This window comes from Medicago sativa, chromosome 3 (genome assembly GCF_051527215.1).
Source record: "Medicago sativa cultivar Bolivia chromosome 3, Bolivia_mono, whole genome shotgun sequence".
NCBI classification, from domain to species: Eukaryota; Viridiplantae; Streptophyta; class Magnoliopsida; order Fabales; family Fabaceae; genus Medicago; species Medicago sativa.
This window is the reverse complement of record NC_140751.1, coordinates 54,068,074-54,093,037: the sequence shown is the minus strand read 5'-3', so window position 1 is coordinate 54,093,037 and position 24,964 is coordinate 54,068,074. Positions and strand designations below refer to the sequence as shown.

Below are 24,964 nucleotides of genomic sequence, written 5' to 3'. Positions count from 1 at the left end.
TAGACCATCGGGTTGGTCCAAACAGAAGACACTAGATGTTACGGTGGTACCAATCACTGTGCATGTCAAGGAATAACGTACCTTTGGGTTCATTCGCCATGCACGCACTAATGTTGCAACGAGTGTGTTCCCCTCGATCACATGCACGACACTCATGACAGGAGGCATGGTGTGCACCCTGCTGATCAAATGATGATATCTCAACATACGTGAGCACACATAGAGTATGTACAACTAGCCGTATGGCATGTGTGCGAGAACATAATTTTTGCCTTTATATATGATTTTTAAGATATAAACCTATGTTCCGAATCTTGACGGCTCAGAGGCATAAACTGTGATCTTGAAATCAAATGTGGCGTTTTTCAAGCCTTGGGAAAAAAGAAAAGAGAAGCTTTTAATCATACCTTTTTGTATGTGTTGTTTCTATAACCTTTGATTATGTAATCATGTAATCTATGATGTCCCTTTTAATGTAATTTGAACTATGCACTAATTACGCAATTTATTTTTTGTCTTTTATGCCAAAAAAACAAAATAGTGACTTTTTGCTCTTTTTAGATATGCATTGTTAATGACCTATTTTTTGTTGTTGTTTAGTGCATGTCAATTTCATGGAAAGGTCTTCAATTTATTCAATCAATCCTTATTCTAATTTCTAACACCTACCGTTCAGCGTGGAAGTGATGACAGGAAATCATATAGAGTTTATAGTGCAATTTTAGAGTTAAAGCATATAATTTGAATGTATTTTATTCTAGTTTTGCATGGGATTCGTTCAAAAGTCATGAAAAGAGAAAAGAAGGAAAATAGCCTTGAAACCATGGTAATCCACCTAAACCAAACAACTTTGTGACAGTGCTATGCTTTTTACAAGTTTATCCTAAGTGATTTTTGGAGTATAGTTGTTACAGATGTTTTGGTGAAAAGGAATGGAGCAAGGAGTGAAGAAAATAGTGGGAGTCAGCCACTGTCTACCTCGCATCGCGGGCTACAAGCTCCGCGCCGCGGATGTGAACCAAAGACCAAGGTGTTTGCATTATTTATAATTCTCATCGTGGCAAAACCTTCCTTAATTTTTAGGGAAACTCATGTCTATATAAGACAAGCACCTGTGATCAGTGGAAAAACCCTTTCAGACGAGCATACGAAGGCATAGATATGCAATTTATGAAAATTAGGAGTGATCAGAGCCATTTGAGAGCCAAGGAATCATCAATCGGTGATCCTTTACTCATGATTTCTTATTGATATTTATTATTCTCTGTTGAGGAATTATGAGTAGCTAACTTCAAATTATCCTACGAATACAGTTGATTGCTTTGTTATTTTATTTGGTTAAATGTATCATTAATGCTTTTTACACCTTTACAAATGTTCATAAATCAATTTAGGTTTAAATGATTACTAACCCTAACTTTGATCGTTTGACTTAATTTAACTGTTCAATTGTTATTAACTTTGGACATATTGTAACAATGATTATGTACTTAATGTATGACTATTCTTACGAAAATAAAGCTAGTAGAAAATATTATTTTGACCTTCTATATATAAAAGGGAGTTAATTATCCACAAATCCTAACTCAATTGACAAAAATGTTGAAATTGGTAGGCCGGACGTTGTGATAAAGGTTTGAATCTCAACTCCTCCACTTATGTGTGTGTTCATAATACTATTGTTATTTTGTCTATCTATTAAAAAAATAGCAATGATTGATAAGGAAGGGGGGAGAAAAAATTGATGACATTTCTCCTCTCTTAATTCCTTTGATAGTCTCTTGTATTTTAGCATTCTAGTACTTATATTATATTCCACGAGTGTATTAATTTCATCTTACTTTTAATTCTGGTTTTATTGTAATTTCATATACTCTTTATTTAATCCAAATTGCATAATATACATCCATTCATTTCTCTACCGTTACCTTTTCAGTCGCATATAAATCCCCAACCCTTACACATGATATTAAAAAACTCTTTATAGTTGACTAGTCCATTACCATCAACATCAGCGTCTTTGATAATCTCATTCACCTCTTCATGGGTCACCTTTTTTCCAAGAGTTATTATGACATGACGAAGCTCAGCTGCAGAGAAGAAGCCATCTTGGTCCTTGTCAAATGCTGAGATTTGTTTATCAGTAAGTGGATAGATCATTGGAGAAAGATTTGACTCTGCAAAAGAGAAAAAAGATAAGAGGAGAAGGATGTGTTTATGATATTGAACATCCATTTTCTAAAGTATTCAAGCACATGATCTAACTTAGATAAAAAAATATATTCAAACATATGCATTTAACTTAGGAAAAAACAAATGATAGGCTAGAGAATGATTTACTTGGAATAGGAGGCGGAGGAACATGAATATCAGCTGCAACTAGAGAAGAGAAAATAACAAAAAAAACAAGACAGGGAAATAAATACAATTTTGAACAAGGCATATCTTTTTTTCACTATGAAATTGAAATATGAAAAATAATAATAATGCAGTAGTACACATATATATATAGATCAAAACAATGCCTTATATATGAGGTCAAGAGTCAAGTTTAAATTTAAATTAAGGAAAAATACGTGGCAAAAGAAAATTCTGAAAGAGATGTAGTTATTAATATAAAAATTACAAACTAAAATGTAAAACTTATCTATATAGAGTCTGTTTTATTTGCATATGAGCAAGTACGGAAAAATACATTATAAGACACACACACACAAACATATATGACATTTCTTTTGTGGTTAGGCCACATTGCAACCCTTAAAAGACCTTGGTGATTTATGCTTTAATATTTTTCAAAACAGTATGCTTGGATGAATTCGTAAGTTAATTAATCAAGATGTTAGCAAGATTGTTGTGAACTTCTTCAAAATATATATACGAAGAAAGAGGTGTACGTGAACTTCTTGACCGACCTACATGAGGGAAGATCGACACTTAGGCTTAGGCCAACAAGTGTTATGGTGTACGAGTAAATAAGAGAGAAACATGCATGTGGAAATTTGACTGAGTTTCCTCGTTTGTTAAATTGAGAAGTAAGGCTTTTACTGTGGGAGAAACAACTTCAAGCAAACTGGTAAAACATAAGAAAATGTGTTTTGACAATAACGGAACTTTTATACAATTTGTGTTTGACACGTTTTCCTCGCACTAGAGATTGTAGATCTTCTACAAAAAGTTTAAATGGATATGCATAACATTGATGTCTCCTAAATCTATGGATGACATTTTTAATTATAAGACTTATTTTACCATCTATAAAGGGCTAGCACGTAATATTTTACCTTAATCAACCCTTAAAAGACATTAGTCATTTATGCTTTAATATTTTTCAAAATAGTATGCTTGGATGAATCCATAACTTAATCAAGATGTTAGCAAGATTGTCGGACTTCAGTTCAAGTCCCCACATATGGATCATGTTTAATTATCTACCTACAAATAAGTGTGTTAAGTGTGATTCATTATTAATTGTGTTATTGGCTTGGAATGCATGAATTAAATTTTATGTTTTCAATAAATTTCAAATTCATGATTTTATTTTAGGTTTTTGGTAAACATAAGACTTGCTCGTGCAATTCAACTGTGAATCATGCATCTTAAATTTGTTTCAAAAATTAATTGATTCACAGGAAATATTTGTGAATCCTTTTCTCGCATTCAATTACATACTCCATCCATCTCATAATAAGTGAGTCAGTTGCAAAAAAAATTGCCCCAAAAAAATGGACCCATTCCACTTTTCAATACAATATTAATTACTTTTTTTTTTCAATTAGAACTCTAATTAATACTACTTTCATCACTCCCAATTCAATATATTCAAATTTGTATTTATGATAATGGGGAATGCAAAATATTTGACAAGACACTCAAAACCATTTTTCTCCGCTTTCACTTATACATTTTTTTTTAATATGTGTGAAATGAACAAAAAACTCACTTATAATGGGACAGATGGAGTATCTTTATGAGGAATTTTGTTTGAGGACAAACAAAGTTCAAAATTCGACCCCCCCCCCCCCCCCACACACACACACAAAATTTGATATAAATATTGTTTATGTCATTAAAGTGTTCCAGAAAGCTATTACGTCCTCTTTTTATACAATTCTGTAGGTTTAAGACAATTACTGCACCAATGCGGGATAAAGGAAGGCAAGCAAACGCGCTAGAGCCTTATAAAGACATCTGGAGACAATAACGACTCCTCAAATATGCATGGCGAGGTAAACGTGAGCCTAAATTGAGGATTCTAGAAGGAAACCCAAAGACGGTTCGTTAAGAACAAATGATACGCTGAGCAAGCAAATTCGGTTTAAGTAAAATATCTGAAGCTGGAAAAATAAGTAAATTTGCATTATTATTCAAATTTATAGTTAACTTATAGAATTGTCTTTATCGAGCCAATATCCTCTCCATTTCCTCCATTTAGAGAGATAAAGACATAAAAAGTAAAATATAATTAATGATGGTGGAACCCACTTAATGATATGACCCACCACCTATTTTTTGTGTCTATCTCTCTCCAAATTGTTACTTCCATTTATTTTTATAAATGGAGAGGATCTTAACCAGTCTTTATCTAACGACATGATTTATTATTATCAATTATCATTGTATTATTTTTTATGGGATATTATTATTGTATTTGTTTTTAGATAGAAAAAATGATAATAACAATTAAAAATTTATACACACAAGTAGGGGTGTAAGTGGTTTGGACAAAACCGATGAAACCGAAAATCTAAACCGAACCAAACCGAGAAAATATCCGATCTTGTTTGGTTTGGTTCAAAACCGAACCGAACCAACCTAAACCGATCTGGTTTGGTTCGGTTCTCGGTTTTTTATTTTGAGATCCAATAAACCGATGAACCGAGCCGGTGCTAACATGACTCCTCATTTTAGTAATATTATCCCTTCTCGCACACACTTATGATTAAGCCCAAAATTGAAGTCCAACCTAAAATACTCCTTATTTCATTCACGTTCTCCCATCATCATTTCATCTCATCACTCACACTTTAATTCGTTTCTGCAAAAAAAGAACACTTGTTGTCGGTCACCCTTAACTCATCATTCCTCACCGCCGTCGGGATCGTCCATCTCTTAGTTTTTTCATATTAGTTATAAAAAAGTATTTTGAAAAAAGAGAATATGGAAAACAAAATTCTATGAAATATTTGAGTATGTTGTATACATAAAACAGAAATTTGTGAAAATATGAATTTTTTATTGTATTTTCAAATAAACCGATCAACCGAACCGATCAACCGAACCGATCAAAACCGAACCAAACCGACTAGTTTGGTTCGGTTTTTTTTTAAAAACAGAAAAAACCGAACCAATTCGAACCGATGAAGATTTCATTGGTTCAGACATTTTTTTGACTATAAACCAATCCAAACCGAACCGTTACACACAAGTGGAGAAGGTGGAGTTTGAATCCGGTTCAATGTCCAATCTCACAATTACAATATTTTTAAGAGTTGGGTCAGAACTTGCAAACTTATAATTATTTTTTCTTTCTTTTTTGCTCAAGATAATTATTATTTCTTTATTAATATCCATTTAAACTCTATTAGAAAAATGAGGACAATCCTTTTCCAAAAAATAAAATAAAATGGAGAATCATAACAAAAAAAGTAAAAAGGAAAAGGAGGATCAGTGGCAGCAAAATGAATAATCATTTTTCTCAAAAAAATCAACGGTCACTTAATGATATTTATTGTAATTAAACGTGGGCTGATTTCCATATATTAATGTGTTTTTTATCATTAAAATTAAAATCAATTTAATATGAAACAAACATATATTATCTTGGTTTATTTTCTATTTTTGTTGAAAATGGAAATAGGAAAAGACCTAAGAAAACAACCCCCCTTATTATTTTTTTTTGGAAAGAATCTGGCTCAGCTTATTTACCAACAAACCCTAATGAAATGTTTATGTATATGAAAGTTGAATTGGCAGTAGAATCTTGACGCAAACAAACCCTGTTTTGATCACAAACCAAACAATGACTCCGTCGCAAGCTGCAGGAACAGGTCGTGACTCAGAGCTGACCATCAATATCAAAGTTGAACACAAGTTTACTCTAGAGTTGGCGGATCCGGTGACCGCTGTCGCTGCAGATTCTACGAAAGTGCCGAGCATCAATGTTGAGGATAAGCCTACTCTAGAGTCGGCGGATCTAGAGTGAGTGAGTGAGTTTGTTTTTTGCATTTGTTGTTTCTCTTTTTGGATGGATGTTCTGATTGCTTCTTCTTCTTCATATTTTAAGGCTTACGTCTCTTACTTCAAGTGGTGGGCCGGGTTAAACTTTGCTGCGGGCTATGTGGCACTAGCAGTAGCTTTAGCAGTCTGTGATTTCAATCCCGTCTGTCCCAATTCCAATACGACGATTGATGTATTAACATGTTTTTTACCGATTTGCTTCTGGGCATGTTGCTTTTTCTTCTGTTGCCTTGGAGGAAACCTCACTCACATAGATCAGATCAACACTCGTACATTCCGCGTCCTCAGGCTATTGGGGTATCTTACATGTCTATGTGGCTTATGTTTATTATTCATTGTGGTAACTTATATCCTCTCAATTCCGGTGCCACCAGCACCAGCACCAGCACCAGCACCAGCCTAGCCTAGTTCTGGTGTTAAGTTGTTCGTTGGTTTAGGCTGTTTCTAAAAGCATTCTAGATTTCTAGTATATTATGTCTTGTTATTGTTGGTTGGTTCATGGAACAAACAAAACAAACTCTAAGTTAAGCTTTTATGTTTACTGGATTTCAAGTTAATTCATTTCTATTTTAGTTTATCTCATTATGCATGCATGCCTTTTATATTTTTCTCAATTCGTTCATGTGTTTGAATACTCAGCTAGTTTATTGGAGAAATCCATCTATTACGATCCATGCAAATGCAATTCACGGGGCTTTTGCATCAACTCAATCAATCTTTTGTTTCTGGTTGTTGTTCTTCCATTCCAATCTTTTTGATTGGCTTGTTACTTTTAACTAATCAATTATACATGAATGTATGGTTCTTATAGCCTTCATTTAATCGTGTCTTTCTTTATCTAAGTGATCGTTCGAAGCTCCATTTGGCATTGTATAACCCAAATCTTGATTTTTTTTTTCTTTTTTGCAAGTCATGATTATGTTTCGTATATTCCTTCAAAAAATGATTGTTTCGTATTCATTACTATTTTTTTTATGAAATTGTTATTATATATTCAAGTCAAAAATAATTATATAAATAATAAAATAATTTACATTATTATATTTTCAAAATATTTCGATGCTAAAAAGGCAAAGGCCCCAAACATTTGATTGCCAATAGTTAACATTTCTCTAGTTCCATCAAGAATGAGAATAATTACATCACTCTTTAAAACAAGTTGATTGCCATATGAGAATCACGTTCAAAATATGAAATGCACATGATTTACATTTTTCCATAAATTTTTTATAAAAGTTTAACTTGCACTTTTAGTCTTTATTTTATCATGATCAGGAAAGTATCAAACTTGTTGAATTTTTTCCAAATTCATTTTGTTGGTGTGACAAATTTTTAAACGAGTTGCATAAAACCTGATGAAATGACAACTACATATATCAAATTGGATGATGACTTGCAAACTTTATTACTAGTACCGATTGCAGCCGGTCATACATTATGCGAACAAGTTTACATGACTGTTTTAAAATTCAACATAGATTATGCAGTTTGATAAAGATGGTAGGTTGTGGAATTCTGATCCGGACCCAGGTGCTAAGCAAGCACCCAAGTCAGAGGTGTGCGCGCGCCATAACCCGCAGCCGTCGTGATTTTTGGAGTCTGTAGCTGACAGTTGGGTATGGCATTGGCTCAACTGCACCTAAGGAGGTCGGGGATAGAGTTCAAATTTGGTGAAGTTGGAACTCCAAGAATGGAGTTCGCTAAAATGCCTAAAGTACTTGTGAGATGTTCAAATTCCTTGTTATGTTTGTCTGAAGTAGCTATTCTCTTGAATGAGAATAGATTGCCATCATTTGAGACTTTGACCGATTATTATGCTAAAAGAAAAAATAAACACACCATAACTCTAGCACCACATGCTCCAATTGATGATTCTATTGAAGGTGTTACACTTAACTTATTTCCCACTTATTTTAAACCTTAATTGTTGGAGACATACAAGCCTTTGAAGAAAGGGGGATTGTTCATTGTTAAGCAGAAGATTCTTGATACATTTGAGAACACATGGCATTTTTTCATAATATATTCACCTCACTTTGGGATGATCATAAAGCTGGTGTTCATGAGGTAAATCTACCAACGTTGTATTACATTCCTAAGGTTAAGAAGAATTGCATTATAGATTTGTTTCAATTCAAGAGTTGACTATAAGTGACATTTAAATTGTGTGAGACATCAAATGAGCTTAAGACAGTGATGAGTAAAAATTCACATGCAACATCATATGTATGGTGAAAATTGAGAGCTGTTCTGCTTATTTGGTTAATGGATGGCAATGGGTTGGTTGCATTCTCATGGTTAACATGAAAATTTGGGTCTTCCTGTTTATTATGGCCCATTTGGATTTGTTTATCCTTTTGTTCATGAAGTTAATCTGTTTACCACACCATTTCCAAGTAGAAGATTTTATGTTGTCCATCTTCCTTGTAGATGAAGTAAAAATAATGGTCACAGGGAAAGGGGGTTTGAATTGTAACCTTTTGAAAATTTTGGTTGCTTCTCAAACCTTGAGAAGATGTTCATATTTGAGATCTGAAGAATGTATCAAAGTAAATGTGATACAAGAAGAAATTAGTTGAATGTGTTTACTTCTGAACTATCAAATAGAGGTGTAAGTGGATAGATAAGATGACACAAAGCAATTTATCCTTGTCCACCTAAGTGGGATAGTCAAGTCCTCTCTCTCTCTCTCTCTCTCTCTCTCTCTCTCTCTCTCTCTCTCTCTCTCTCTCTCTCTCTCTCTCTCTCTCTCTCTCTCTCTCTCTCTCTCTCTCTCTCTCTCTCTCTCTCCAAGGTCAAACGGATCATTCCAGGTGAATCTAAATTTTGTTTCTCTGAATTCAATCTGATCACACTCAGATGAATCTGAATTTTTAAAATACAATGTAGAAGATGTTCCAAAGATATATTGGAAGCTTGAGTGTATTTTTGATTCCTATCTAATGTCTAAGAGTGCATCTCAAGTTGAGATGATACTGATCTTTTTTAAGCAATATTGAGTTTCTACTGCTGATCTTTTTGGGATCTGATTCTAATGTAGAAATATGAGAGATGTTGTGGAGAGATTATTTTTCTCTTTAATGATGGAGTGCTTTATTGAGCTTTGTCTTGGTGAGCATGTAAGGAATGTCCTTTAGTGGTCTTCGTTAGTCACCAAGAAACTTTCGAAACTACTCGTTATTCCTTGTGTTTTGACTTCCAGCTTTTGATTTTTCATTATGATCTTCTGGTTCCAAATTAGGCATGTTTCTTCCATCAATTATTTTGGTGTTTTTTGAATCTCTTCTTTTGATGTCATTATGATCTTACTTCTTCTCTTTAGAATTTCGATCATTTGTATCCCTTGACTTGCAATGCTGATCTTTCTGATCTACTATCTCAAGTAAAGTTTATTTTCATTCTTTTCTTCAACAATCTTGATCTATGACTTATGAGATGAGAATCAATTTTGAAACACCGGAACTGAATATTCTTCTATAGTCATTCTGAAGTGCTTCTGAACTGCAATTCTGATCTTATGATTTGCATTCTAAAGTGTTTCTGATGTCTACTCTGAAGTTCAATTTTATTGAAGAATTTTGTTCCTCGGATTGACATGGATCAGCTTCTAATCTCATATTCCCTTGATCAACCTTGGTCTTCAAATTTGTAGTGCCCATGAGAAGCATTTATTCTTAGTTTGGCTGGTTGTATATCATTTGTGTTTTCAATATAATTTTAGTCTAAATCAGTTCTTAATTTTTGTCGACAATGTAGTGTTCCGTAATTGATCTTGTTATTTATTTAGACCCTAGTAAGGCTCTCTATCTAAGGGACATAATTTAGATTATGTGTAGGTGTTATCCTAAAGAGATCGCAGGCAGGTCTATATTCATGTCTAACCTTTCGGTCATATGTCATAGAAACAATCGACTATTTTTTCGACGTGCATAAGAATTCAGTTGTTTCTATGCTATCTCGTGTCAATAACCTTAGCTGGAGACGTACACTGAGGAAAAGGCGGAGTTATATTTTATGCATAAAAATTATACAATCGATTAAGAAAGGATATTGGACGAATAGTTTGGGAAGCTTAATCCCTACAATATTATCTTTCTACTCTTGTTTTATCATGTAAATTGAAAAGGCCTATTCCAAACCACTCAACACTTTTACAAATACTTTGTTCAAAAAAAATTTCAATACAAACTTAAATTAATTAAGCATGGTCTCTATGGATACGATATTTTATTTGTTTGATAAAATTGACATAGTTGTCACTGTGCTGGAGAAACCACATGGTTTCCTCCTTTATCAAAATGGCATCGTTGTTGGGTACTGCGTCTAATTAGTTTAATTTAAGTATGAAAAAATGGAGTTTCTGATAAATTATGTTATGTACATGATTTTCGCTAAGCACACACATATGCCCAGCAAACCAGACATAACATGTATATATTAGTTTTTTTCTTGAACTATTCGTTAAACACACTTATTGTGCCCGACGAATTAACAAGAGTTTGTAAATATTTTTCTTTGTTTTACATTTTATTATTGTATAGTTTTGGTTTGGACCATCCCCTCTTTGCAAGACAAAGAAAAGTGTTCTTGTTAGTTATATTTGTTTCATATTCTCTACCACAAACGAAACCATGGTTTATCGTGGTTCTAAGAACTTCTATACCCCATACAAGTATAAATCATATCAACAATATCAACGACATCCTTCCAAAGAAGAGAGAATATCAAAGATGCAAGATATCTTGGACCAATTCGTGCAAGTATCCATGACGATTCATTAAAATAATGATCAAAGATTAAAGAGATTGTCATGTACATTGGAGATGATGAGCGCACAACTAGCTTATGCATTACCAAGGATGGAAGGTCAAACCAACACTTAAACTTTTTTGGAAGATCAAGAAGATACTCCAAGTGATGATGAGGCATCTCAAGAGAGTGTTGGAGAGGATGTTGAGGAGGAAGAGATGGAATTCATAGGATGTGGCATAGTGAAAACAGTGGAAGAAATAGAGATTCCACAAGAAGTAGAACTTCCTCAAGAATGGTCAGATACTGAAGATGCCAAAACAATTCATAATGAAGAAGTGGTGATGGCTCCAGAGAAAAAGAAAGAATTACTTAACAAGTAAGAATCATATGAACAAAAGGGGGTGAAAGAGAATAAGGCAGAAATATTGATCGAGTAATAAATGAAATTTGTGCCTTGTTCAAGAAGAAAGAGTTAGGGATGATATGGACTTCACATCAACTTTACTGCAAATTAATGGAATTCTTCCCAAAGCGAAGGAATACGCAAGAGGATGTGATTTCCGTCTCATTTTGGCCACCCTAACGAAAAAGTTGTCAAGCTAATAATGTAAAAGAGACGCTCGTTAGGAGGCAACCCAATTTTCAAGTCCTTACTTTTATATTCATGCAATTTATATTTTTAGTAGTATAAATTAACTAACTTTTGATACGATGAAGCTTTCAATGAAACATTTGAAAATGATTCTGTTTTCTGCTACATTTTCTAGGCAATACTTGTTTGCCTAGCGAATCATCTCAAATTTTGAAAATTTTCCTTATGTGGCTGATTCGCTAAGCATGGACCTTTATATGCCTAGCGAATGAGCTGATAAAAAGACTCTGATTTTCAGATATTGTACAGGCATGTCCAAAAATGTTGAGTGAAAAGATCCAGGACAAGTGATACTACATAGATGGTGTCTCTGTAATTAATGCACGACTTGGTTTACGATCAAGTTGTGACCTTAGAGTCCCAGAAAGCTTAAAAGGACGAAGCAACAATCCGACCAACATAGATATTGCAATATGTTGATGAAGTTATGTGAACTACATAACTTGACCTGTGAAAATCCAAATATCATGGAAGGAGAGGAAAGTAGAAACATATACAAACTGTTAAAGCTCGCCTATAGATTAGTAACAATTTATTAATTTCAGTCAACTTTCTATATATACGTTATCTTGTTTAAATGACTGAAATTTTTAAGTTTCATCTTGTTTACGTTTATGTGAAAGTTTTTAAAAAAATGGTAGGTTGCACATTTAATCTATATCTATATCTATATCTATATCTATCTATCTATATCTATATCTATATCTATATCTATATCTATATCTATCTATATCTATATCTATATCTATATTATATACAATTGCAAATGTTTTACAATGACCTATATTAAATGCTACTTTTCTTATAGGCTATCCACTTGTGCATTGTGCCACTTGGCAATTGAAAATTAAATTACTAAATTTTCATGACACTAATTATAAAAGGCAACATTAATAAAAGACAAATAGAATTAACTTGCATCTGATTGATTTGTTAATTTTTTTATTTGATCAAGCAAAAAATAGTAATTGTAAGAAATTAAAAATAAAAGACATAATTTTAAATGGTGTGTAACTTATTTTTTAATTCTTTATTTGAGCATAAAAAAAAGTAATAATTTCAACAACTTGAGAATCACTTGAAAAAAAAGGGCCGTGCAAATTTTTACACGTAGAAAAATACCCTGTGAAAAACGATCCTAAAAATTATTTTAATTTAAAAAATATAATACCATTAATATATGGTAAAAATGACCATACAAATTACTACATGTAGAAAAAAAAGAAAACAATTGTATAAATTATTACATGTAGAATAATATTATGGGACTTGACCAAAAAAAAATATTATGTGAAAAAATGACCTTAAAAATAGTTTACCGTGTGAAAAAATTATTAGCGTGGAAAATAAAAGTTAGAGGCTATTAGCGTACAAAAATTTGTTCACTATGTTATGGAATTGGTTCTTAATTTTACAAATCACAAAAAATTAAAAGTTAGAGTTGACAATGACTGGATTTGAATTACCAATTAATATTCCATAAAACCAATTAATTTGATCAGATTTTCATAATGTCAAATTCTACAAATCACAAACTGAATTTTGATGTATATAGATGGAATTGTATAATGCATACATTACATTACATATTATTAATAGTTTTAAATGTCTTGAATTGATTTTCAATTTTGAACAATTTTTAGGCTCTAAAGAGTTCAAAAGAGTTTTCTACCTATAAAAATGTGTCCTTTTCGTCCTTTTCACATTTGTTCAAAATTAAGAGTTTTTCAACCTATAAAGAGGCTCTTCTATAAATTGTGAAAAGGACGAAAAGGACACATTTTTTCTTGAATTCCGTAGAAGAAAAAAAACTATCCTTTGTATTCTGAGTACAACTGTCATAGAGTTTTTCTATTTTTTATTATTTTGTTAATTATTTTATTTCTTCATCTTTTTATCTTTCATGGATTTATTAAAAAAAATTATATTTTTTTTTATTTTGCAACCAAGACTTCAATGGATTTGTGAAATTTCTTTTTCAAACATGAAACACGTTTTCTGATACTATTTATTTAGTTAAATGTATATTTCTTTTATGTTTTTTTTCTTGATTAGTGCAATTATTTTTAAATGACAAATTAAAATAAAACTTAAAACGTTAATTTTGTATATGGTGTACACCAATGTATCTCATAGATTTCTTTTGTAATTTTTTCTCAATTACTTTCAATTCAAATATTGTCAAGATTTTTCTCAATTACTTATCACGGGTCATGCTTATGATTACTTTTCAAAAAAATGAATATGATTACTTTTTGATAGCGATGATTGTTTGAATGTGAATTGTGCTTGAAATGTCAAAACCTTAGAAATCAAACTCACTTGGGTATTCCTTCTAAGAATATTCATCCTTCAAAGCATACTACTTTTATACATATGACAATTAGTCCGGATAAATCAATGAAAAAATATATCTATTGAACTCTCATTCACAAGTCCAATGTGTAATTTCCCAAATCATTATCTACCATCAATAAACTTTTACTTCTAATTTAAAAATTTGAATATTCTAATTTTCTAATTTTTGAAAACGGGTTATCCATCATTTTCCTAATTAATTTAGGCACCTTTCTTTGTCAATTTCGCCACCATTCAAAAGTATGTTCAATTGCTAAAATTATGTTCAATTGCTAAAAACAGCTGGGACAAGATCAATTAGTGCATTTAATTAAAAATAGTTCGACTTAGCATAAATTTATATTTAAGACGATTTACATGAATTAAATTGCTCAAATCAACAGTTCAAATGTACCAAATATTTTAACTGATATCCTCTCTTCTTGCATTGATTTCACAAATGGACACTCTTTTACATTCAATGTAATTTATCATTTCATTAAAGATACATCATCAAATATTTAAAATTCAATGCACATATAGCATTCCCGTTCAATTATTAGAAAGTAGAAATTTGACTTTATAACATAAAATGAATTGCTGATCACAAACTAGGGGAGGGATTTTTGCTAAGGTTAATTTTGTTTTTTTAGGGGATTGCCAATGGTAATTTAATAGCATATCATTTTCAACATAATTGAATAAAATTGGATATGTAAATTAATGCATAAAGAAATTGGTGTTGCTAATAGTAATTGATTATCAATTTTGATTTGTTCCTTAAATGTCATTTAATTGTCGTATTATTTCTAATCGATTTTGAATTTTCTTTTGACTAAGAGGGATCTTTGCATCCAATAAATATATAAGGCACAAAGGTGAGAATGCATGACGTTTCGGCATACTCATCTTAGTAAAAAAGTTATTTCTTTGTAAAAAAAAAGTTATTTCTTTGTCCTTCGATTACTATCATGATGCGCTTTTTTACTAGTAGTACTTATTTTCCTAAACTATTACTCTTTTATGCTTTTTTCACTTATATTTTTTAATATGATCATGATTTGCAACCATGGATGCCAACTCAAATGTTGTAGTGTTAGACAAAAAAAAAGAGGGGTTAAACAATAGTAGTTATTTTTACCATTTTAACTATTTATTTTTCGTAAGATATTTATTTGTTCCTTAAGTTTTGTTTTTTTCATTTTCATAATTTGCAACCATAGTTTTGCTAAATATTTATTTTGTCGGTCTTTTGACATGACAACTAACCCAAATATTGTCATGATTTCCAACGTCATAAACTCTACTTAGAATTATTTTATGATGGTGAAGATTGTTAAAACATGTCATGTGACTGAAATATCAAAATCTCAAGAGTCACACTCATTTAAAATGATTCTAACGGATGTTGAAGTTATCATTAATTTGTTGTTTTTAGTGTTCTTATACTAAATTAAAAGCGTTTCTTGGTAAATCTAATTTTCGATTTTGATTTTTTTTCTTCAATGAAACTAGACTCGTGCAATAGCCAAAAAGAGGCTCATATACATCTTTGCAAACACAATTGAGGGAATGTGTTGTCTAATCGGTTCCATGTTGTGAAGAACACTTAACAATATTATCGTATTAGTAGAGACAATTTCAAGATAGGCAAAGTGTATGACTCTAAATTTACAAGGGTTGGCAATAATGATTTACCATGAAATTTGTATCATTTCACTCCATGGATTGTTATTTTCCCATAAGATTTTGAGATAAATATGTTGGTTGGTGAATTTTTTTATATATTAAGAAATTAAATAACTTCATCATAATAATATAAACTATTAGACTAAGAGGCTATTGTTTATTCTATTCAGACATTACTGGTTAAATAACTACTATTGGAAAAAAAAAAAGAATATGTTATAAATAACTTCAAGGCCAACATTGTTGTCATAGAGTTAGACATTAATAGCTAAGCACTTTTTGTCATTGAAATAGTTCATCAACATAGTCAATTCATGATTGTTGCTAGGGTTTGTTGATTCAAGATTTTCTCCCAAAATTGTATTGAAAAATCGAAGGTTGCATAAAATATATATTAGTTTGTTAATTCATTCTTAAGTTAGTTATGCAATGAAATGTAAGTTTTTCAATTTTTTAACACAAGTTTTTTCAATTTAAATTGATTTAGATGGTTACAAGTTGATATATTTTTAATAGATTCCTCTGTATATCACATTGATTTTTGGATCAAGGATCTTCCATTTCTAATTGTGAACAAGCATGTTAGATTTCTTTTTTGAACCGTCTTTAAATAGAACTCACTTCAATTGATATTAATCAAAATATAGATTTTCTTTTTTGAAATTTTTGGAAAATAAGATAAAAAAAATGTCATAAAAATAATAAAGTACTTTTAATAATGTTAACTTGGTATAGAGTTAACTTACCTGTAAGGCTATATGTTTAACTCCCGATGTTAGTGTGATGATCTCTTCGATGGATGAGATCTCTGCTTACGTTCACTGGGCCTACTCTAACTTTAACAAACCTCAAGTCCAAAATGATAAAATAATTTAATAAAGGGAAGCAATGAAATAAAAAAAAATCACGTAGGAGATATGTGTATCCCCTTTGTATATGTATACATACATTTTAACATGTATTTTACTTCTTTTTTATAACAAATATTATCAACATAAATTAAAATATATATAAAAAAATACAGCACAAATTACTCCGTGCAAGGCACGGGTTTCAAACTAGTTGATTAATATGAAAAAGACTATGTTTTCTAGCGAATCTGGGAAATACTAAAGTTTCCCTCGTGAGTCATATTTTCAAAATCTTACCACCACCACGCTTACTCACATTGAAACACACACATCACTGCTCTTTCATTATCATTTACTTTGCGTGTAGAAAGTGGTTTTCATATCTTAATCTTAATATATATAAATGTTAGACAGTCTCCAATCAGCCTGATTAACCCTAATACCGCCCTTTTTCTGGGAATTTTTATGAAAAAAAGTTGTAATTCTGGGAATTTTTATGAAAAAAAGGGTTTGTAATTCTGGGAATTTTTATAAAAAAAGGGTTTGTAAGGAAGGAATCAAACCAGGTACCATATGTCACCACTTCCGTAACTTTTACCACTAAGCCACAACCATTTTTTTGAAATATTGTTGCTTATAAAATAGATATGTAAGGCCTTTTTTTAAGCCACTATCACCTTGGCGGTTCATTTTCCAATAGCAGTTACTTTTTTATTATTGTCGGTTCCTTTTATATTTTTCCCAATTACTACACAACAGTTCCTTTTATATTGTGCAAACTTTTGTCTATTATTTTCTTTTGATTACAATGTTCACTATGAATTATCATTTTAATTGTGTTGATATCCACCTTTGATTACCATTTTAATTGTGTTGATATCCACCTTTGATTACTTCCGCTAAATGATACTTATATATGAAACTCTATAAAACTCGTGCATCGCACGGGTTAGAGTCTAGTATATATAAATGTTAAACAGTTCTGATAAGTTTGCCCTAATCAATCCCACCTTTTTTGGTGAATTTGAGTAACTTTTATGAAAAAAAGAGTTTGCAAGGAATAATTGTGTTGATATCCACCTTTGATTACCATTTTAATTGTGTTGATATCCACCTTTGATTACTTCCGCTAAATGATACTTATATATGAAACTCTATAAAACTCGTGCATCGCACGGGTTAGAGTCTAGTATATATAAATGTTAAACAGTTCTGATAAGTTTGCCCTAATCAATCCCACCTTTTTTGGTGAATTTGAGTAACTTTTATGAAAAAAAGAGTTTGCAAGGAATCAAACCAGGTACCTATGCTTACACTTTACAACTATAACCAATATGCCACTTCTATTTTAGTTGAAATATTGTTGCTTCCAAAATTGAAATACATGACTAAAACATTTTTTTTAAAGCCCCAACCGCCATAGCAGTTTCCTCTCTCATAGCAGTTATTTTTTATTATTAGTGGTACCTTTATTGATAGTAGTTCTTTTTCATTTTTTTTTGGTGTACGCTTACTACGTTATACGATATTAAAGTTGATAGTAGTTCTTTTTCATTTTTTTTTTGTGTACGCTTACTACGTTATACGATATTAAAGTTGCATCTTTAAAATTGTAGATAATTGTACTGATCTAGATGATAATTTTATAATTAGAAACTTCACTTTTTTCTGTAATTTTGCCGGCCTCTTTGTTTCTCCTATTAATAGTTTAAATTGGTGTAATTTTTCAATTTTTTGTTGCTTTTTGCAGTCGTTTCATATCACAGTATTGAATGTATAATCAATATGATATTTATATATGAAATTCTACAAAACCCGTGCATCGCACGGGTTAGAGTCTAGTAATGTTAAAAAACAATGCAGTTCATTATATTGTGTTTTTCATATGATTTTCAAAACAATGCATTTAATGTTAAGCTTTTCATGTATACATTTACATTTTATGCTAAATCACTTTTAATGTAATTATTTACCATTTTGTCAAAAAAAAATTTATTTACCATAAAAATTCAAATGAACATTCCATATCCTTTCAGCTTAATTTTCTACTTTTCATATCACTGTTTTTTATATTTATTTGTGTGATCTTGATTATTTTATACTTTTTTGTTTGTTTGTTTTCCTAAAGTTGATGTTGTTTAATTTATGTAGCCGATTTCATTTAGTGGGGAAAAACTTGATTTTTGTTGTTGTTAGTTTTCTAACTAATATTTTTTTCGGCAGATTTCATTGCCAAAAGATTAAAGGATTTGAGTGGAGTGTTTCTTCAATGTATTGCAAGTGGAAAATCAATGTCAATCTGTCCAAATTCGCAACAAAATTGTTTATATAGCAATTTGTTTCAATCATTACTCATAAACAGCTTCATAATTGATAATTAGTAAAAAATGATGGACACGGTCAACTTGTTGTTGAGATTTGTCATGAAATGATGGAGCTCATATGCATAGACGTAACCATTCTAATCCTTGTGAAACATACGGAAAACTTCCTTAAGATCTTTGTCGTTCATCTTACATGCGCGCTGTGAGGTTGAGGAATTCGGAGAAATCAATGGCATTGTTCCCGTCAGCATCGAACTTATTCATGGTAACCAGCAAGTCAAATTCAGTTGGGTTCTGACCGAGCGACCACATTAGAATCCCAAATTCCTTGGCAGAAATACAACCATCTCCATCCTTATCGAAGAGGCTGAAAGCCTCCTTAAACTTTGACAATTGTATGTCATTGAGTTGATCGTCCATTCGAGGAAGATTTGGTTCTGCAGAAAGGAAAGGAGAAGAGGAGAATGATTTGTATGTTTTTTTGGAAAGGAGTTTCAATGATGCATTTACTATTTACATAACTACATTGATGTTGTAGCTGGAAATTTTTGGATTAAGATCCATTTCATCTGTTTAAACAAAGTAGCATAAAAGTGCGATATAATTATATAAACATGTAAATTAAATTCTTTACATACATACATTTAAAATACAAAATAAATGATAGGCTAGAATGACTCACCAATGGTAAGAGTCAGTGGAACATAACTATCGGCTAAAACTTGAGAAGAGGAAATGACAAAAAGACCAAGACCAAGAAATAAATATAATTTTGAGTAATCCATATCACTTCTAGGAGCTGACAGTGCAATGGTTGATAAATAATAACGTAGTAGTTTGTGAGATATATATATATATATATATATATATATATATATATATATATATATATATATATATATATATATATATATATATATATATAATGCAAGAAGTTGACCTGTTTATAGGGCCAAGAGTCAAGTTTAAATTTAAATTTAAATTAGGGCAAAGTATGTGGCTAAAAAACCTTTTGAAAGGATGTAAATATTAGTTAAGAAATTAAAGTTGAAAACGCAACACCTATTTATATAGAGCCTCTAACTTTGTGTTTTAGATTGGGTCAAGACTAATTTTCTCTACGGATTTGGTCCTCTGAAGTCGCAGATTAGAAACGGACTATAACATTGTCTTGTCCTAAATGTATTGGATAAGGACCGTCTAAGGTAATAATGTTGACCGTTCATTCTAGATTCAAGGTCAACATTATCTAATCTTCGCATTGATGTCTCTTGAGGATACTTGTTTGAGATAAAGTTTCAAGGGACCCAAAACCCTAAATCACCAATATAAAGGTTAATTTGAGGTCTCTACCCATGTCTAAATAATTCTACTCTAAAAACCACACACATTCAGTGCAGTTTTACTCGATCGTTAGAGTGTATGCAGTCGCATCCCCCACCCCATCGATAAAGGAATGATTTATTGTTCAAGTCTGTCAACCTGAACACATCCACAATCATTGATGATGAAATTGGCAAGTGCACCAAATCGTACGCAAAATAAAGTAGTGAGTTATTGTCTCCACCGAGATTGTCGTTAAAATCAGTAATTAGCGGAATTTATTAGAAAAAAAATAATTTAATAAGAGATGAAGTAGTTTTGGTTTTACTTGTCCTTCTCAATGCGAGATTAGGTTTCGTGATTCAGAAGTACAACGGCGATTGCGGAATCCTTGAATCCCCCCTCCCATCTTTGTTGGAATCAATTTGGTTCATTGTTAGTTTATGACTTTTCTTTCGATTTAAGAAAGGAGGACATGGCCTCGTGATGTATCAGTAGAAGTTTTAGTTTCATATCGCCGCAATTCAACCAGTTACAATTGTGATGTTCCCTTAAGATGAGTCATAGCCCTAAGTTCATACTTAGATTCGATGAAAATAATTTAATTTAGAAAATAAGCAATTGACTACTGTCTGGTTTGGACAAATTAAGGTTGTCTATCCTAATATTCTCCATTTAAGATATGGTAAAGAAACAAACATATACAAATTAAATCAGACACTTGAATCATAAACTGAATAAATTTTTTTATTAATTGAATCCAACAAATAAGAAGAGGTTCATCGTGGAACCCTAATCAAAGAGGTTTAGTTGCACATGGCAACCGACATCATTACCAAACAATAGAAAAACATACCCTAGAGAGAACAAGAGGAAGATGGAGATCATTTGCCTTGAAGCTCTGATGCTTGACCGTTGCATTGTGCCACTAGCTTTCTGAATGAATATAAGAATGTGCAAGGGTCTCTATTTATAGTGCATCACTACTTAGGGGTTCAGAGAAGAAAACTAGGATGTTTCCACCGATCCATCTTGAAAAATAAGCAAAAAATAGTTCTTCCCACAAGCCATGTGTGGAGCGCATGCTACAACATGCAGGGGTGTATTAGGTAGTAACCTGTGTGCGAATTTACAGTTTTCATCTATTTTCGACTGTTTTTCCGTCTTGAAATATCTTGGAATTTGAAATGAATATTCTTTAACTTATATTGTCTTCAAAGACCTTCTATGAACCATTGATCTTCAATCTATCGGTCAATAAGAAATCACACGCACTCCAAAACTCACTAGAACATGGTCCGTCGGTGAAAAGACACGACATTTTTTATCCAAGGAAGATTTAGAGTCTAAGACCCCCATCTTCATCTACCGTCTGTGTCCTCTCAACGCCATAATGTTAGATACTATCTGAAACCTCCAGAATCATGGAATATCTCCCTTACTCCCCCTCGCTCCTATGGGGCATGAAGGTTATTGTAATGATGAAAATTCTCCATTGAGATGTTTCCACCGCAGGTCATCATCTTATGAGATTTCCTCGTACGAAGATGATCTCCCTTATAAGAATTTATTTCATCGCGATAATCAATGATTACCTAGGGACTAGATATCTTCATAAGTTCTTGCCACTGTAATTGTACAATGCAATAACAGGCCCATGCAACAATTTTGAAATGGTCAAGATGTTGTCATTTTGCAATACCTAGGGTCCATTGAAGTGCAAGTTTTTCTTATTGACAATAAGAGAGTGTACAATGGCTTAGTTCAAAGACTTAAGTTCAGTATCCAGTAATTTTTGGTCGAAATTTGTACACGTTTCACGACCCACCTCACCACTTCCTAAAGGCAACCCAAGTTAGTGTAAAACCTTACAACAATATGTTAGAAAAAAGATGAACCCTTGAGAGCATACATTGAGAGATTAAACAAACAAAATGTACAAGTGAGTAATGTTGATGAAATGATGAAGACCTATCTTTTGAGACAAACATTCTTGAAGGGAAACAACTTCCCAAAGATTATTGGTCTTAATAAACCCCACAACTTCAATCATCTACAAGAAAGGGACAATGAGCACATCCATTATAAAGAGATTTTAGAAGTTAATAAAGTCATATGTGGGAGTCATTATAAGCAAGGATTCAAGAGGAACCGTGGATGGAGGTGAGACAAAGAAAGAGAGGTATAATGAAGGACCTCTTCATACCAAAATACTCTTCTCAATGCCCCCAAGTAAAGTATCTTATAGGAATATTCAAACACAGTTTGGGGGAGGAAGGTAGTAAGTTCCCGAACGAAGTCCATAAAGGGTTGGAGCCCGAAAAGATGAAATATTGTAGGTTCCACTGTTGTCACGAGCACACAATTAAAGAATGTATCAAGTTAAGGGACCCTATTGAAGATTTAATATAGAAAGGAAACTGAGAAGATTTCCCGTCAATAATAAATACGCTTTTAGGGATTGTATACTAAGCCAAAAGCCTACCACCTAAAAGGAGATACGAGAAGGTAAATGTTCCCAATGGAGAAAAGGAATCGAAAGACAGTATCCCAAAGAAGGAAATCTTGATTGAGTACAATATATATAGGATATTTAACCCTGGTTAACACGTGGGAGAGTCTTCTAGACATATCTACGGTCGTCAAACAAGAAGGGACCGCTTTCCATTCGCAAATGTCAGTTTGTTTTACTCCTTCAGTCTCTTATAAAATGACCTACTACCATACAATGGATACGACCTCCAGGTATTCAACGAAGCTTCTACCATCACTCAGGGTATGGGGAGATTTTGGTGACTTTCAATAAGAAAGAAGCCGTGACGAGCGGCAAAGCCCAAGTCTTGATAGTCAACTGCTTGTCTGTGTATAATTGTTTGGTGGGACGGCCACATTAGCTGGACTTTGTGTCGTCTCATCAGCCATGCATCTCATTTGACTACGAAATAATTGTATCATGATAATTTAGATAACACATACTTCTGAAAAAGAGTTTAGTCTTGAGTAGTGAGAGACAAGAACTTAAAATTGTTTTTCAATCCACTGTCCTCCATTTTTCCTTGTCCTCATATCAATTTTTGAAAAACAAGCATCGTACAATTAGAGTTATGCATTCATAAGTTTATAGTTTAATCTCTTATTTTTTAGAAAATTAAATGCACTATAAAAAAATTACTTAAAGGATTTTAGCTTAATGAACTTACATGCCTACTAATTTTTTGTTTTCAATCAAAAATTGATGTGATTTCAAGTGGTGTAACGAGCAACATGATTTTTTACTATTATATCATAAAATTCAAGGAAATATATCATAAAATTTGTGTCTCTTCTTCAAAATGGTTTTTGGTAATTCTTCAAGACATCCTTGTATACACTATGGGTGGAGGGTGGAACATTTCTTGTGTTAAGATCAATAACGGTGTGTGAGCAGGATTAATGATGTTCGTATGATGTGTTGGGGGCACGATGCCAGGCTGCAATTTTTCTCTTCTTGTGTGTGCTCTTGTTTGGGTGCCTTGGTTGTTGTTGGTTGATTCAAAGCTTTGGTTTGACTTTGTTTTAGTCCTTTTGGTTTCTCTGTCTTTTTTGTAGTTTTTTTCCATTAGTTTTTCTCTCTTTTTTATTGTTATGTTGATCTTTAAGCATGCACTTCTCGTATTGTATAGCCTTGTTACCTTCTCTTATATATATTTGTTATTCAAAAAGAGGGAAGAAAGTTATATTTTCAAAGACTTAATTAATATATATTTGATTTCAATGTAAACAAAGGGATGAAAAGTGAAAGTTATATTTGATTTCCTAAACTATATATAACTTTGAAGTAAACAAAAAAATAAGATGAAAAGTGAAGTAGAAATGGATGGTGAGACAAAAGTCACTCAGACTACTTAAACCAAGGGACAGAGCAAACAAGTAGAGAACTAATAATCAAGAGAAGCAATAATTAAACAAGCCAACCATCAAAATAGAACAATCTAATAATAGAAATAGAACAATAATTCTCATCAAAACTCATTTAACTGTGTCCATTTTATATCTTCATGTTCTTTTTTGAAATTTTTTTGTTGGTCCCTTCACTTTATTGTAACATCCAGTGGCGTGTTCATGACCCTGGGTCAGGGGGTGCATACTTTTTTGTCCAACAAATTTAATACCCATTTTGGAGTATCCATTTATGAATTATACCCAGGTGGCCCGGATACCCCAAAATGGAGACGTACTTGTAGGAATGGCAATGGGGCGGGGTGGAGACGGGTTTTACTTTCCCCGTTCTCATACCCTACTCTCAAATACTTACCCGTTACCCTACCCATACCAAACGGGGATGAGAAATCAAATCTCATCCTCGTCCCTGACGGGTTCTGGTATATCCGCCCCATCTCCATCTCGAAATGGATAATTTTTTTGCTAAAAGTAAAAGAATTTTTCAGGCCCGAGCACAATGTTGTAATGCAATATCTAGGAAAGAGACGATGTCCATCGATTACTATGGTGATGGAGAAGAGAGAGGCCAAAAGTTTGAGATAAGGAAGGAGATAAGAGAGAACTATGATAAGTAAGTATCATCTGAAAGACTGAGACTCTGACTGTGTGAGTAAAATGATTTAGCGTTTCGGTTTCTATTTATGTAAAAGGGGTAATATATTTAATTTCTACATTCGGGATGGGTTTGGGTATGGGTTCAGGGTTGTCATACCCCATTTTTTGACTCATTTTTCTCGTCTTTTAAAGCTGGGAATTTTTGTCATTTCAGACGAAATTTCGGCAGAGAGGTATTTTAAAATACCTCATTTTTTGTT

At 32.2% G+C, this 24,964-nt stretch overlaps 1 protein-coding gene and 1 pseudogene across 1 annotated transcript; one reads left to right on the top strand and one right to left on the bottom strand.

Annotated features, from left to right (window-relative positions):
- The first annotated feature begins 11,099 nt into the window (after positions 1-11,099).
- Positions 11,100-11,575, top strand: LOC146938369 (uncharacterized; annotated as a pseudogene).
- Positions 11,576-18,809: 7,234 nt separating this feature from the next.
- LOC146938368 (calmodulin-like) lies at positions 18,810-19,685 on the bottom strand. The gene is made up of 2 exons (XM_085752313.1): positions 19,528-19,685; positions 18,810-19,282 (listed from the first exon to the last, which is right to left on the bottom strand). Exons 1-2 carry the CDS (start codon positions 19,628-19,630, stop codon positions 19,035-19,037), a joined length of 351 nt encoding a protein of 116 aa, XP_085608439.1. The 5' UTR covers positions 19,631-19,685; the 3' UTR covers positions 18,810-19,034.
- Positions 19,686-24,964: the final 5,279 nt, after the last annotated feature.